General features: G+C 34.1%; 3 protein-coding genes and 1 long non-coding RNA gene across 5 annotated transcripts; 2 read left to right on the forward strand and 2 right to left on the reverse strand.

Annotated features, from left to right (window-relative positions):
• Positions 1-554: 554 nt before the first annotated feature.
• On the forward strand, positions 555-1,774 carry LOC124632729 (splicing factor 3A subunit 2). Its single transcript, XM_047167683.1, has 3 exons — positions 555-876; positions 960-1,223; positions 1,365-1,774. Exons 1-3 carry the CDS (start codon positions 723-725, stop codon positions 1,730-1,732), a joined length of 786 nt encoding a protein of 261 aa, XP_047023639.1. The 5' UTR covers positions 555-722; the 3' UTR covers positions 1,733-1,774.
• On the reverse strand, positions 1,183-2,182 carry LOC124632730. The gene is made up of 2 exons (XR_006984662.1): positions 2,080-2,182; positions 1,183-1,724 (listed from the first exon to the last, which is right to left on the reverse strand). It is a non-coding gene; the product is annotated as an uncharacterized LOC124632730 (long non-coding RNA).
• Positions 2,183-2,411: 229 nt separating this feature from the next.
• Positions 2,412-6,069, forward strand: LOC124632717 (girdin-like). Its single transcript, XM_047167668.1, has 6 exons — positions 2,412-2,694; positions 3,117-3,304; positions 3,549-3,679; positions 3,760-5,185; positions 5,263-5,409; positions 5,497-6,069. Exons 1-6 carry the CDS (start codon positions 2,661-2,663, stop codon positions 5,722-5,724), a joined length of 2,154 nt encoding a protein of 717 aa, XP_047023624.1. The 5' UTR covers positions 2,412-2,660; the 3' UTR covers positions 5,725-6,069.
• A 3,027-nt stretch (positions 6,070-9,096) lies between these two features.
• LOC124632543 (neurotactin) lies at positions 9,097-15,216 on the reverse strand. 2 transcript variants are annotated; one of them, XM_047167413.1, is made up of 7 exons: positions 15,085-15,216; positions 14,545-14,822; positions 13,330-13,459; positions 13,002-13,171; positions 12,288-12,360; positions 12,047-12,197; positions 9,097-11,973 (listed from the first exon to the last, which is right to left on the reverse strand). In XM_047167413.1, the coding sequence occupies exons 2-7, from the start codon at positions 14,803-14,805 to the stop codon at positions 10,554-10,556; spliced, it is 2,205 nt and encodes a 734-aa protein (XP_047023369.1). In that variant the 5' UTR covers positions 14,806-14,822; positions 15,085-15,216; the 3' UTR covers positions 9,097-10,553. The 2 variants fall into 2 exon arrangements, with proteins under 2 accessions (XP_047023369.1, XP_047023370.1); XM_047167414.1 differs by having other exon boundaries at positions 15,050-15,190.
• Between the last annotated feature and the right edge of the window lie 9 nt (positions 15,217-15,225).

Consider the following 15,225-nt stretch of genomic DNA (forward strand, 5'->3'; position numbering starts at 1 on the left):
TCAAACATTAAAAAGAAAAATCTCCGCTACATGGCTACCAAAGTTGAAGATGTTTTGACCCATACAGGGCAAAAATGGGACTCCCATGATTACAGGATGGCGCGATTTATGAACTCTCCTAAAGTAATTAATCCGAACTGGGCCGTCAAATTGGTAGCTGAAGTTCCCGCGAAACAAGTCACTGAGAGAATAGCTTGGTGTGACGGAGGCGTTGGCTCTGAGGGTCATCCAAGAGTTTACATAAATTTGGACAGGCCTGGTGACAATTACTGCAACTACTGTAGCCAGCGTTTTGTGAGAATAGAAAACCATTAATCGTAGTGCAACTATTATCCCGATATGCTTAGTAAAAAAATAAACTATTATTGGATCTTGCGTGTCATTTTTTCATTTATCAAGGTTTGGGCCCGATGCCATTTTTGAGACATGACATCTTTAAAAACCGTTTTTGAAGTATTTTTCAAAAAAATGCAACAAATAAAACTATGGTCCATGGCTTGCATTTATTTGACAAATTCTGACATTTCTTCTTTGTCATAGTTACAGAGTACATTATGTCAGTTGATTGTCATGTTACTTGCATGCATATGTCAACAGTTGTTAGTTCTTCATGGTGTGAATGTAATAAAATTGTACAATATTTATGAAATTGACGGAAATACAATCAATTACATCGTTGGGAATTATTAATTGTTTGTAGAAGAAGACTAATTTAGGGAAAAATGGATTTCCAAAACCGGCCAGGCGGTAAAACTGGCGGTGGAGGAGTAGCGTCATGGTCGGAAAGCAACCGAGACCGACGCGAAAGACTCCGTCAGCTTGCGCTCGAAACAATTGACTTGAATAAAGATCCCTATTTTATGAAAAATCATTTAGGTGCGTATTTAGTTCATTAAAGTTATATATTTATTTACACCTAACCTAATTACTTGTTACTAATATATTAACTTCTGTTACAGGGTCGTATGAATGCAAGCTTTGTCTTACTCTACATAATAATGAGGGAAGTTATCTAGCTCATACTCAAGGTAAAAAGCATCAAGCCAACTTAGCTCGAAGAGCAGCGAAAGAGGCCAAAGAAGCACCTCAACAATTGGCTCCTGAAAAGCCACGGATAGAACCAAAAAAGTTCGTTAAGATTGGTAGACCAGGTTATAGAGTAACCAAACAAAAAGATCCAGAGAATGGCCAACAGAGTTTATTATTTCAAGTTGATTACCCAGGTAAAGCAAGTACTGATAGCCCTTCTTTCTTCTGTAATGTTGTTGCAGTTACATACATTAACTGAGGCTTAATTTTACTGAAAATATATGGTTTTACGTAATTCATTGTATTAATCAACCTTTAATTTTTCTCTATTTTAGAAATTGCTGAAGGTGTCCAGCCTAGGCACCGCTTCATGTCTGCTTATGAACAAAAGATAGAGCCTCCAGACCGTCGCTGGCAGTACTTGTTATTTGCTGCTGAGCCATATGAGACAATTGCATTTAAAGTACCGAGCAGGGAAGTGGAGAAACATGACTCCAAATTCTGGACGCACTGGAACAAGGATACTAAACAGTTTTTCCTGCAATTTGCATTTAAAATGGAACCACTACGTATGCCTCCACCTCCTCCCAAGATGTGGGAGAACCATGGCATGCGTCTGCCACCTCCTCCAGGGGCTCCATTGATGGGGGTGCCCCCACCACCGCCATTATTACCTGTACCTCCTCCACCACCATCTATGTAAATGAGAAATTTGTGTTTAAGATGTAATAAAATTATATTCATACTCATATTGTCTTATTTTAAACTGTAGCTGCCTCACCTAATCTGATTACTATATTATATACTATACTATACTATACTATACTATACTATATTTTTTTTTTTTTATAAGTTGTTTCAAGAAATCTATGCAAGTCATAAAATTCGTTTCAAGTTGATTTTGATCAATTACGAAAATAGCGAATAGTGCATCAAGTAGCCAAACATGATTTTATAACTATACCTATTCACTACTGTTTGGGACAAATGGATAAATAATTTCATTAATCGATCTATGTGAATATTATAGTAAGCCATATCAGTACCTACCTATTTCTGTAATTCTATATTTATATAGATTACGGAATAGACCGATATGGAAGACTACAGTTATAGACCGGATCGAAAATTAAGACATTTCGATACTATAAACAGACATATATAGTTATAATAATCTGTTTGGATATATACGTAGCGCACTGTATTTTGGTTACACTGTTTTTTAACTGTAAATTATTATAATAATTTATATTTCCATGGCAAACCACAAAATGAACTAATCTTAATAACAATAAAAGCGAAAAATCGACAGAATATTTATTTTTACACAGTAAAGAAAGAAATAAAATTTTGTCATTTGACGTAGAATGGAACGTCGTTTGTAACGGTCGATCAGCAGGGGTGCCTTGCGTTGTGTTGATAAATAATAATAATTTACGCGCGCATTCAATTCATCCTGCATTTCACTGTTTCACCCCATAGAATTACGACCAACGGTCGTTATTTCTTTAGAAGTGGTTCGGTGGTTCCATTTTGAAAAGCGCAATAGGAGACTTACTTGCATTGCATTTGTTATAAGAAAGTTTAGAGAAAATCATCGTTACATTTAAATTATTTTTGATTTGTGAACCATGTTTTCGAAAGCTAAACGTTTTGAACCCCTTGGTAAGTAGAAATATAAAATTTTCCACATAATTATGTACGTGCCTATTTCCTTCCATATACCAGGACTACTCAGGACTACCTACCTACGTAAAAATTGTATTAACAATATCAAACAATTGGTCTAAAATGGAAGGAGTACCCAAATTAATCTACCGGCATGGCATTTTTATCGTGCATTCACAAGGCGCGTAAAAATTTTGACGCGCATTTTGATTCTGATGTTCATTAAATACAGCGGTTCAAGGTATAGGCTAATCTGGATTTCTCCAACATTTCTGTACTTAATGACTGTTTACATTATGTTCTAGTTGAGATTTTGGAAGTGAATCTTGCAAGTAGATAGATAACATAATCAGCTGGGTCTTTGTGTACTTATACTTACCTATTTTACATTCTAATTTAACTTTACAATATGTTTACAGCTCCTGGTTCCAGCAAGAAACCTCAATGCAAAATAAACAAACCAGATAATGATAAACAAAAACTTGGCACGAGAACTCCCGCCACTGTGGTGCAACCTAAACCATTTGTTGTCCCAACAGCTTCCAAAGTCATCTCTGATGTGCAATCCCAATGCAGCTCGGCACATAGTGTGAAATCATTTGCTACAGTAAGTCAAGTATAATCTAAGTAAATACTGTTTCCTGAAATAAATTTTACAGACCTTTTGCCAAATAGTAATGATCATTCTTATATTACTAACATCACCCACGGTTTCACTGTATCCTGAGGGAAATACTCCTCAAACTGAGATTGCTGAATAAATAAATAAATATTACTGCCACGGTTTATCAAAATCATTATCATGAAGAATAAACATGTGTCCCCATTATAACATTAATGTGATGTTGCAGCCAAAGCCATTAAAATCCACGACTACCACTAAAGCTCCAACCAGCCTGAAGAAAAGAACTGAACAAACTTGCCCAAAAATTAAGAAAGAAAGTACTGGTGAAATTATTAAGTCTCAAGAAGTAGAGATAAGGTAATTATATTCTTTATTCTATGAATAAATCGGTAGTAATAGTATTACAAACCTACAATATAATTTTATTTTGATTTTAGGAATAAAGATCACACTATTGCTGAATATTCAAAACAAATTGAGGAATTCAAATATAAAATCTCACAGCTAGAAAAACAGGTGAAAGAGGTAACTGACAATAATTGCAATAAGTTAGATAAACAATTTTCAAAGATAACTTTACAAGATAAAGAAAAGCAGGATGAAAAAGATGCTATTATTCAAGAAAACAATTATTCCATTATTGATCTCAAAAGCAAAATACACGAGTTAGAAAAGCAATGTGAAAAATTAGAGCAAGAAGTCACTGACAAGCAGTTACAGTTGAGATCCGTTGAAGAAGTAATTACTATAAGAGATAGTTTATGTCAAGATTTACAGCAAAAGTTGACTAATGCCGAAACAGAATTGGAGGAAACACGCCAAAGACTTGAAATGGTAAAAGGCCACCACTCTCTAGCCTTAGAAGCAAATGAGAGTATTCGACGTGAATATAAAATAGAACTGGAAACCCTAAAACTGAAATTGGAAGATGAAAAACAAGCAATCATAAATAAATCCAAATTGGAACAAGAAAATATGAAAACTACCTATAAAACATTAATGGAAACAATAAAGAATCAAATGCTTAAAGAAAAATATGAAGCTGTTCAGGAACTCCAGCAGGAGTTGATCAATAAGGACAATGAGATGAAAGCGAAATTGGAACAGATTAATGAAGCAACCTGTGAGAAGTTACGCTTGTGTGAGATACAGTTTGAGGAACGTACCAGAAATATTCATGATCACTACACTCAACAGCAGGAGAAATTGCTATATCTAGAAAATGAAATTAAGGATCTAAAATACAAAATAACTTTAACTAATGAGGAAAAAATATCTCTTCAGAAGGAAATAAACACTCTGAAAACAGAAAACGAAACTTTGACTAAAGATAAACTAACTCTTATGAATGAGAGAGATGATATAAAAGAGGAATCTAAAAGGAAACTCATTGATTTTGAAAATGAAATAAACAAACTAACAGTAGAAGTGGATAAAGCTGTTAAAGACAAGAATAAATTCGAAACGTCTCTGTCTGTAACAAGAGATATAGTTGAAGTATTGACAATGCGCTTGAGAGAATCTGATAATGAACTTGAGCATTTGGAAGATAAAATTGGGACACTAACAAATACAAAGGAAATTTTGGAAACTGAGCTTGCTAATTATAAAACAACTCTCAACAATACTGCTATGGAGTGTAATGAATATAAGGAGGCTTTAGTAAATATTCTTAAATCGAAAGCAGCTTTAGCTAAGGAGCACAATCGCATTATGGAACATAATGTATCTCTGATAGAAAGCCTTCAGAATGTAGAAAAAGAAGCATATAGAGAACTGGGCTCTATCAAAAATGAGCTCATAGAAGATGTGGAGCTTTTAAAAAAAGAATCAAATTCACAAATTCAGTTACTTCGTGAGGAGGTCAGTCGATTACTTCACTAAGATTCTTTAGTTAATAATGTTTATTTGTATATAAATCAATGCAAATATTTGTTCAGGTCGAGAAGAAACGTAAGCTATGTGAACTAGCTACTGAACATGCGGGGCAGGCAACTGTTGCAGCAGAACAGTCACGTGTGCTCTTGGCGCAGGCTGCTGCAGAAATCAACCGGCTCGAGGCGGAAAACCAATGCCTTCAACAACAGGTATAAAAAACAAGTTGAACTCTCAACCTATGTTGTACCTAGTGTAGTTAGAATGAACTTCGTTAAATTACCTTTTTCTATTTTCAGATTCAGGACCAGCAATCTTTAGTTGTTGAGTTATCCCTCCTCCGTCAAGAAAACGAAGAATTGACCATGACGGTAGCAAAGCAGTCCTCAATTATCGACAAGTTGAAGAAGGATTCTGAACAATTCCAATACAAGCCTAAATCACCTTCTGTCATTCGAAAATCCACAAAAATTGGAAAAGAAAATTTACAAACCATTATTTCGCCCCTTAGGGAAAGGAATCATTGAATTTACATCAGATCTTTCGTATTAGTTAGTTGATAGAGCAGGTCTCTTAATAGTTTTGGGACATTTTTAAAAGTGCCGATTGTTATTCACAAAGCATGAATTTGTGTTTGTTGTGAGGTGTACTTAAAATTGTTAATTACCAAAATCATGTTACATGTTCCACTATCAAAAACTATATTTTATACTTATTGTAATACTTTGATTATTATTTATTTGAAGTTTGAATGTTTCTCTCGGTTTGTTTATTTTTTTCCTAAATATTTTATGATTCCAATTGGAACTGTCTTTAGCGTTTCTTAGCAATTATTTATTATGGTGTGAAATTAATAAATTATTATCCTTTAAGATCTTGGTTTATTTTATTCTGCCTCAAAAGACCACGTGAATGCCATGAAGGAATATCTGATACGATTTTGACTGGTTAACAAAAGTAGCATTTCGTAAAAAAGGGTTTTGAAAACAGCTTCATACTAGATCGTGAGCCAGTGACTGCCAGACTTCCGTTATTTTTTAAAGGGTAAAACTGGTTGTCATCTATGTTACAGTGGGTATAAAGAACGATTGACTATTACCAAGTTTGACTTACTGTATGGGCGTTTTTCCACTCACCGGCCCGGCACCGGCACCGGCACGATGCCGGGGAAGCAAAAATGTACAAACTGCATGTGTATTGCGTATGAATTGTAACCGTGTGCATGTATGAGTGTGCGGGGCGGGTAGAAGTGGGTGGGGTGGGGTAGGAATCCGTGTCAGTTACTGTTCCAGTCACCGGGCGTAAACCGGCATCGACACGGGCGCAGTGGAAAAACGAAGCCCCGGACTCGTGCCAGTGTACGGCCAAGCCGGTGCCGTGCCGGTGCCGGGCCGGTGAGTGGAAAAACGCCCTATCTAGTAAAACATTGCTTGTTACTTGGTCGGGGATAGTCTTGCTTCCGAACAAATATTTTTTAAATTTGTTTAGTAGTTTCAGAGATTTAATTGTAAAATCAAACAAACCGAATGATGATTCCCCTTTATTCTTTTATCGTGTGCGTTCGCGCAGCGGAATATTGTTGAATTTAAAGATTTTAATTATGCAGATAATTAGTGTATGACGTCCTATAATTGTGTATGGTAAATAAAAATTTGTGTATGCAGCCATTGTGGAGAAATTCACCAAAAACAGATTCCGCTGGGCGAACGTTGGCGAACGTTGTCCTGGCGGAACTTTTTTCAATCCATAGACTTTAGAAGAAAAGAGATGTGTCCAAAAATTAGTGTGTATTTGTGTATAATTGATTATGTATGAATGAAATCAGTGCATGCATTAACTTCGGAGAAATTCAAGTTTCCGCTACGCGAACGTTTGGCCATTAGCTAGTTTTCATATAAAGCGCTTACATAGAGAGCTGTAGATTTTTACATACGTTGTTTTGAATTTGTTTATATTTGTTTAAAAAAAAGATTTAGAAAAAGTCGTAGGGTTTAAAAGATAAAAATATAAACGTAAAATACACTTATTAGGTCTTCGTTCTTAAAGTATGCAGTTTGGGGTCTAGATTTTCACGTTTACACAAACCTTGTAAGTGTCTCCAACATGTTGCCAAGTATCAATGATGCTCCGTTAGTAATTAAAAAGTTATAGGATATTTTATTATGATATATGATGAATAGATCACTGTTTACAAAGCAGTCGAATATCACGACGTTCTAAAGGAATTTCATGGTAAAATGTATGCCAATAATTAGTTTAATCATTCAACTATTCACTTGCAAAATTTCATGTCATTAAATTCAGTAATTAAAGAAAGACAATTATAATACTGACGGAGCATCGAAAACCTACATAATCCGACCAAGTTCGGATAGCTACAAAAAAGCGGCCGTGCCATATGTCTAAGAAACGTTCTTAACTTGGAAGGTTAGTATTTATTAATATGGCACAGTTGCGTACACAAGCGTTAGGAAAAAATAAAACAATGCTTCTTGAATGAAAAATATTTTTTTTATAATAATGCCACTATCTACGATAAAAATAAATCTTCAATTAACAAGTACTTCTCTATTTAAATATCCGTGTACAAAAATATTTTTATTATCATTACTTACATAAATTACTTAACTAGGTGATTAAAAATAACGTTAATAAACGTTACGTATTTTAACTAAAATGTCGTAGATAGTGGCGCTATTATTAAAAAAAATAATTTTCATTCAAGAAATGCAATTGTTTTATTTTTTCCTAACGCTTGTGTACGCAGCTGTACCATATTAATAATTATACTAACCTTCCAAGTTAAGAACGTTTCTTAGACATATGGCACGGCCGCTTTTTTGTAGCTATCCGAACTTGGTTGGATTATGTAGGTTTGCGTTGCTCCGTCAGTGTTATAATTGTCTTTCTTTATATAATTACTGAATTTAATGACATGAAATTTTGCAAGTGAATAGTTGAATGATTAAACTAATTATTGGCATACATTTTACCATGAAATTCCTTTAGAACGTTGTGATATTCGACTGCTTTGAAAAACAGTGATCTATTCATCATATATCATGATAAAATATCCTATAACTTTTTAATTACTAACGGAACATCATTGATACTTGGTAACATGTTGGAGACTCTTACAAGGTTTGTGTAAACGTGAAAATCTAGACCCCAAACTGCATACTTTAAGAACGAAGACCTAATAAGTGTATTTTACGTTTATATTTTTATCTTTTAAACCCTACGACTTTTTCTAAATCTGTTTTTTAAACAAATATAAACAAATTCAAAACAACGTATGTAAAAATCTACAGCTCTCTATGTAAGCGCTTTATATGAAAACTAGCTAATGGCCAAACGTTCGCGTAGCGGAAACTTGAATTTCTCCAAAGTTTATGCATGCACTGATTTCATTCATACATAATCAATTATACACAAATACACACTAATTTTTGGACACATCTCTTTTCTTCTAAAGTCTATGGATTAAAAAAAGTTCCGCCAGGACAACGTTCGCCAACGTTCGCCCAGCGGAATCTGTTGTTGGTGAATTTCTCCACAATGGCTGCATACACAAATTTTTATTTACCATACACAATTATAGGACGTCATACACTAATTATCTGCATAATTAAAATCTTTAAATTCAACAACATTCCGCTGCGCGAACGCACACTCTTTTATCGAGTGAGCTTCATAAATAACCGCTTAACGGCCTCTGACGGGGAATTGGGTGACTGGTACTGAGTAGCATTCGAAGACTCTCGCTTAAGTAAAGCATATTCTCCACCTATTTACATGGTTTGTAAGTCGAAAATCGGACTATTTCGTTTCTCTTAAAGCTCTCGCTTCTCACCGTTCACCTCGTACCGGTCGGGCATGCGTGTTTTCAATAAAAGATGTTTCAGTCTTACACCAATTTATTTGTATCAATTTACAAAATTACACAAAGTCATAGCTACAGTTAGCGCGAGTGCAATAATAACTTAATTTCATGCGGCATTTTGGCAATATACGCAACATTAAATCGATTAAAATTCATGCGTAATACAATCATATAACATATAAATAACTTATCAATATAGCAAAAATTGGTGATAATTGTTCAACGTTTCTTTGGATTCATCAGACTTTGTAAAATCACAATTATTTTGAGACGATATAAATAAGTACTTACTAAGTTTTAAATTCAGAATTTTAAATTAAAATGAAGGTACTATTGTTAAAATATATCGACATGGCAGTTTAGGTTGATTAGTTTCACAATGCACGAGTCTATGTTGTCCACAACCATTATATTCGTCCCCTCGGTCTTTGGTAAGTAAAAAAACCTGTATACATTAAGTGATGGCTGTCTCTTATATCTATAGTAAAAAAAAACAACGAACATTATTATTTAAGCATAATAAAGAAGCTCAATACTGAAGGTTGGACACAATGTGATGCGATTGGCTACAGTCTAGTAATATTACTTACTATACATATAAAAGCGTACAATTAATATTATTTCACACACAAAACCTACGTCTATTCTCACTTCGGCAGCATAATACAATAATTAACCTTAGCAGATACAACTAGGGCATTGATCTTGAGAATTCTATTCTAAAGGGCAAGTGTTTAATAGTAACACATCTTTGGTGATTTTTCAATGGAATTATTTCTTCAATCAATATAAGTCCAATATCAAAATAATGATTATAAAACTAGCGATACTAATCATGTGAATTTGGAAGTATGTATGGTGGGGCGATAGGTCAGTCTTTGAAGTCTCAGAAGGTCATTTTAAAGCTTAACTTAGTTAAATTGTAGTCTGATAATTGCATATGATTTTCTCGTAGGTACTATAAAGCCTCAAGATCAATGGCCTTTTTTATTTCTATATAAATACATTTATAAAACATTCATTTTTCATATAAAAGTAGAAAAAAAAATGTCTAAAAATAAAGGTAACTGAGATAATTTTAATACATCACTAAAATGAGTAGAAAAAAGAGACTTCTTGATCAAATGAGATCAGTGTTCCATCAGTCTCACAAAATGTTATCCTTAATTATAAATCTATCGTCTAAACCACTGTTATATACCATATTGTTATATGAAGAGATTAAAAAGTTCCAAGGTTAACGAAATATTTTAGACATTTTGTACTTTAGGATTTTCATAAATAAGCAATACAAATCTTACAAAATACTATTCGAACTGTCCTGATTTTGAGTACACATTACTATCTATTCGTAATTACCTATGACACATACACAATATAAATTAAATGTTTACAGAATAGTGGGGCAAGTATAGTGTGATATATAAATTCATAACAAAATCTTAGGAATTAATTACGGGATCGTATAAAAGATTAGTCAATATGTGCGTACCGAGGTACAATGTCTTCCCGAATCAGTAAGTCACAAAGAGGCAAGCCACTAAGAGGGAGTAAATCTTGACCTACTTGGATTAAACCACTTTCAGGGCCTGGCAAGTGACCATGCCATACGTAATAGTAAAATAGCTGCTGCATTGCTGCCATGAATCGACGCTGTTCCGGCATTTCCGAGTCAAAAGTGCCAAGAATGGCTTCTATGTCAGCATTTATACCAGCGATACCTGATCCGCCGGCGCCTCCGCCAGCGCCAGATCCGAGCACTACATACATTGGAACTGCAAGACGTAGTCTAGCGAGACTTACCAAAGGACACAGTGTTCGGATGGCTGAAATCAATTCTATCAGACCTTCATAAGTTTTATTGACATGAGTAAATACCGAGGAAGTCAAGTTCTTTTCGCCGATCACACTATCATTAACAATTTTTTCAACAATATCAGCTGTCCAATTTAAATACTTTTTCTTTAGGAGATCTGAGTGACTAGAATGTTGAGTTGTACCAAACACCATTGGTTTAAAAACTTTGTCCTTCTTACTCTCTTTTTGAACATCCCAACTCTCATAAGCATGGACTCTAAGTATTTCTCCATCTAAAACTAACAAGGAATGCTTGGATTCATCACTAGAAGGCAGTTTTCCGATATAATTTTCCAACCAAATATCTGGGGTTAGTACTTCAGTTGTAGAAGTTTGACGCAAACAATGTGCGTCATTACATTTAATCATGTCTTTAAAACCCTTGTTTAATTTTTGAGATTGTTCTAATGGTTCACCCGGGAAAATGACGGAGGAAGATGATAGCCACACTCGAGAGTATAGCTTGTGAGCTGCACCAACTGTAGTTAAAGCGGCAGTCAATGTAGCACCCGCTCGATGACCCAATAAAGTTACAGATTGTGGATCCCCTCCAAAATGTTTTATATTCAAATTAACCCATTTTAATGCCATCAGTAAATCACTCAGTCCATAGTTGCCTGAGGTATGTGGGTACCTACTTTTTGATAAAATATCTAAGGATAAAAATCCAAAAGGTCCTAACCTGAAATTCGGACGTACGAACACGACTTCTTTGGTGCGAGAGTACAACGCCGAAGGTTGAGCGGGACTTATTCCTCCCGCTAACGTATTAGCTCCAATCAAGACAACAACTGGTAACGGCGAGTCATATCTTACATGAGGAGTCACAACGTCAAGTGTCAGGCAGTCTTCATCACCAGTAATTGTAGCATTTTCCAAAAACTGTAAGCAGAGAGGGCCTTTTGTCCTTGCATCATAGGTTCCATTCCAGCATGTTGACAGGTTCAAGGGTTTAGCATAGGTAAATCTATTGCTTTCAGTTGGTGGGCGGGCATATGGAATGCTCCAAAACTTGTATACTCCTTCATCAAGAATTCTAAAAAAGAAAATGAGTTATTAAAATGTTATACTTTAATGAAAGAAACTTGAGAAAAGCAATATACACATACCCCTCAACAGGTCCACAGCTGGTGAAAGTCGTGATGTAGCGGCCGAGGCGTAGAGGACGTTCTGCTGGTGGGCCAGCATTCGCTCCAATAATTATACCCACAATAACTGCTACCAAGACTAGAATCACAATTCCGCCGACAACAATATCATCTGTGGTAAAAAAGGTTTTAATTATTATATTAAATCAATTAGTTTGATAACAAACTCTATAGATGTACTATGTATGTCTAAAATTCTCACCTATGATAAATTTCTTCTGGCGAATCCTTTCTTTCAATGGGAGCTTTGTTGCCACTTTACCTTCTTCTACTTCCTATAAAATACCAAATATCATTATTGAAGAGAGGACACTACTTTCAATTATAAAATAAATAAAGCTACAAAGTACAACTAGCAGCTTTAACAATAACTAGTTATGTCTTCTAGTATTTTGAAAAGATATGAATAACACTGAAAATAATATAATAAATAAAAAATACAAGGTAGTTCATATTTGGAACTAAACACAACAAAAAAAATATTTTCTTTGCTTTTACAAACAGAACAACCAAGATACTATAAACACATCATATCTTTTATATACCAAAGCAAGATAAGGCAATAATAATTCAATTTTGTTTTCCAGAAAGTAATAATATTAATGAATCTGTTATGGAAATTAAAGTACTTAATGTCCTGGTGGTCACGGTATGCATTATGAACAATACAAGCATTAATTAATATGTTTGTGTTCTTGATTAATAGCAATTTTACTTCAAGCTATTTTCAATTTGTCTGGCATGTTTAGAAAGAAAGAAAATAAATTTTATTGCGCAACAAAAGACGCATACACACACTTAAAATTAGACATGGTTACAGAAATAATAATAGAAGAGGAAAATAATGTTTGCGCTTTAGTTTCCACACCTATTATATCAAGCCAAAACCGAAGAGTTAAAATTTATTTATACTTACAACAGGCTCCAATTTCACGGTTTCCATGCCATCATTGGGTGTGTCAAGCTTGTCATCCAAAGTTTCCATGGAAGCAAGAGTAGCATCAGCATTGTTTGGTGCACTACCACGTTTCTGGAAGACTCTTGGATATCTAATGTTAAATAGGCCTTTTTTACGTTCTTTTTCCTCTGAAAATAGGGAGATCAACTTGTGAGACTGTTGTATCATGCATAGCATGTTTTTATGTACAATCTAATATTTTAAGTAACGACTTTGATAAGAATATCTTGACAAGCGTCAGCAGTTTATAGTAATTAGTATGTACAAATTAAAAAATGCTACTTACCATTGTCACTTTCGGGTTGTTGCAAGAATTTAGTAAACTTTTGCAGAAATTGGAATTTATTCTCTTTTACTTTAGAGCTCTCATCTGCCTTTTCATTTTCAGTTTCTTTTTCAATAGCTGATTCTTCATCCTACATCAAATAATGTATATTATATGGTGTGGTTATCTTTACTTTTATTATTTTATACAGGAAACATTTTTTGTTTGTTTGTACTCTAAAAGCTCCAAAACTACTGAACTGATATAAAAAATTCTTTTACTGTTGCAAAGCTACACTTATCCTCAGTAACATAGTCTATATTTTATCCCAGTATTATTCCCACGGGAAGACTACTTTCCTATTATGAATTTAATTATTTATTTATAAGCAACTTATAACATGTCAGTTAATATTAAGATAGCAATCTTTATATGTTTAATAGAAAGAAGAAATCATCACAATGCATCTATGCATGCATACAATTTTTTTCAAGAACTCGACAATTGTATGTTATCTTGTAGCATTTGAGTTTTTATCATAGCTGCATCATGCACTTCCTTCCTCACTAATTTGATTGGCTTGTTAAATCTTAATTACTTTTTTATTGTGTTTATATTTGTTTACTGATAAGAAGAAATTACAAGTTAATTTAAGCTTATATATAATTAACAAATTAAAATTACACCAGCAAGTAAAATTGTATTCATCTTTTGATTATTTGTTTGTAACTTTGTACCAAAATATAAACCAATTTGTAAATGTGAACACCATGTAGCATTTTAATTGTCATTTTATCCTCATTTGTCTTTGCGATTCTACATGATCTTCGCATGCTGTTACTGTATGTATCAAAACATACAAACTGTAATACCATATTATTTTTAAAAAGAGTAACCATGGAGTTTCTTGCCCGTTCTTCTCCATAGGAAGCTACTTTTGGAATGGGCAACTAGAATCAAACTTAGTTATGATTTTGACGTTCATAAGTGCTTGTAAAGGCCTAAATGAAATAAATGATTTGACTTTGACTTTATTATATTTTATATTATAGTTTTAACATTTTTATTTTTTATTTGTAATAAATTGCTTGCTATAGCTCACTCCAATTTCGAATTAATGACAGTTGTTGTACACAGTTCTTCAATTATTATAGCTACTACAACTTGTATTATATTATAACTTACTCTGCCAGTATTACATTTAATCAAAATATTAAAAATAATATTTTTACATACCTTTGACTTATCTTTGTCGGAGTTCTTGGTGAAGAAACCAGGCATTTTGATGGCGCCTATCGGTATAAACTTGGGTTTTACTTCTCGGCCCTGCTCAGTCAGATCGCCAGAAAGTGCCGTCTTCACGGGCCCGTCATCACCTTTCGTCTCCGCGGACTCGATTTCCTCAGCCTTGAGCATTACTTCTTTTTCTTCAGCCTCTATCTGCTTCTTGTCGAGAGTCTTATTATCGTCCTCATAATCCGCCTTGTTTATATCCATTGTGGTTTCGCTCACACCTGCGTAAGTTTGTAGTTAATTTTATAACAAAGACTTGTTCCGCTAGGCCCGCTCTTTAAAATAGACGGATAGTGTTAATATTTTCCAAGGACTTAACAAAATGCATGACGTTGGGCGAAATTATTTGTTAAACAGAAAATCACCCACGGAGAACGAGGCAAACGAGCGTTACAACATATACGTAGATACATCAATAAAATACGGCGTCATAAAATAAAATACTTACTAAAATATCATGGATTATATCAAAACTGTAATTACCTCAATAACACACCAAGATTATGTTATAAACTACACAAAATAATTTCACACAATAGACCGGCCCCCAACAAAAATGCCGCAAAAGCAAGCTAACCAGTAACCATAGACTATATATAGAAGAGCGGAGCTATAGACAAAACA

This window comes from Helicoverpa zea, chromosome 8 (assembly GCF_022581195.2).
Source record: "Helicoverpa zea isolate HzStark_Cry1AcR chromosome 8, ilHelZeax1.1, whole genome shotgun sequence".
NCBI lineage: Eukaryota > Metazoa > Arthropoda > Insecta > Lepidoptera > Noctuidae > Helicoverpa > Helicoverpa zea.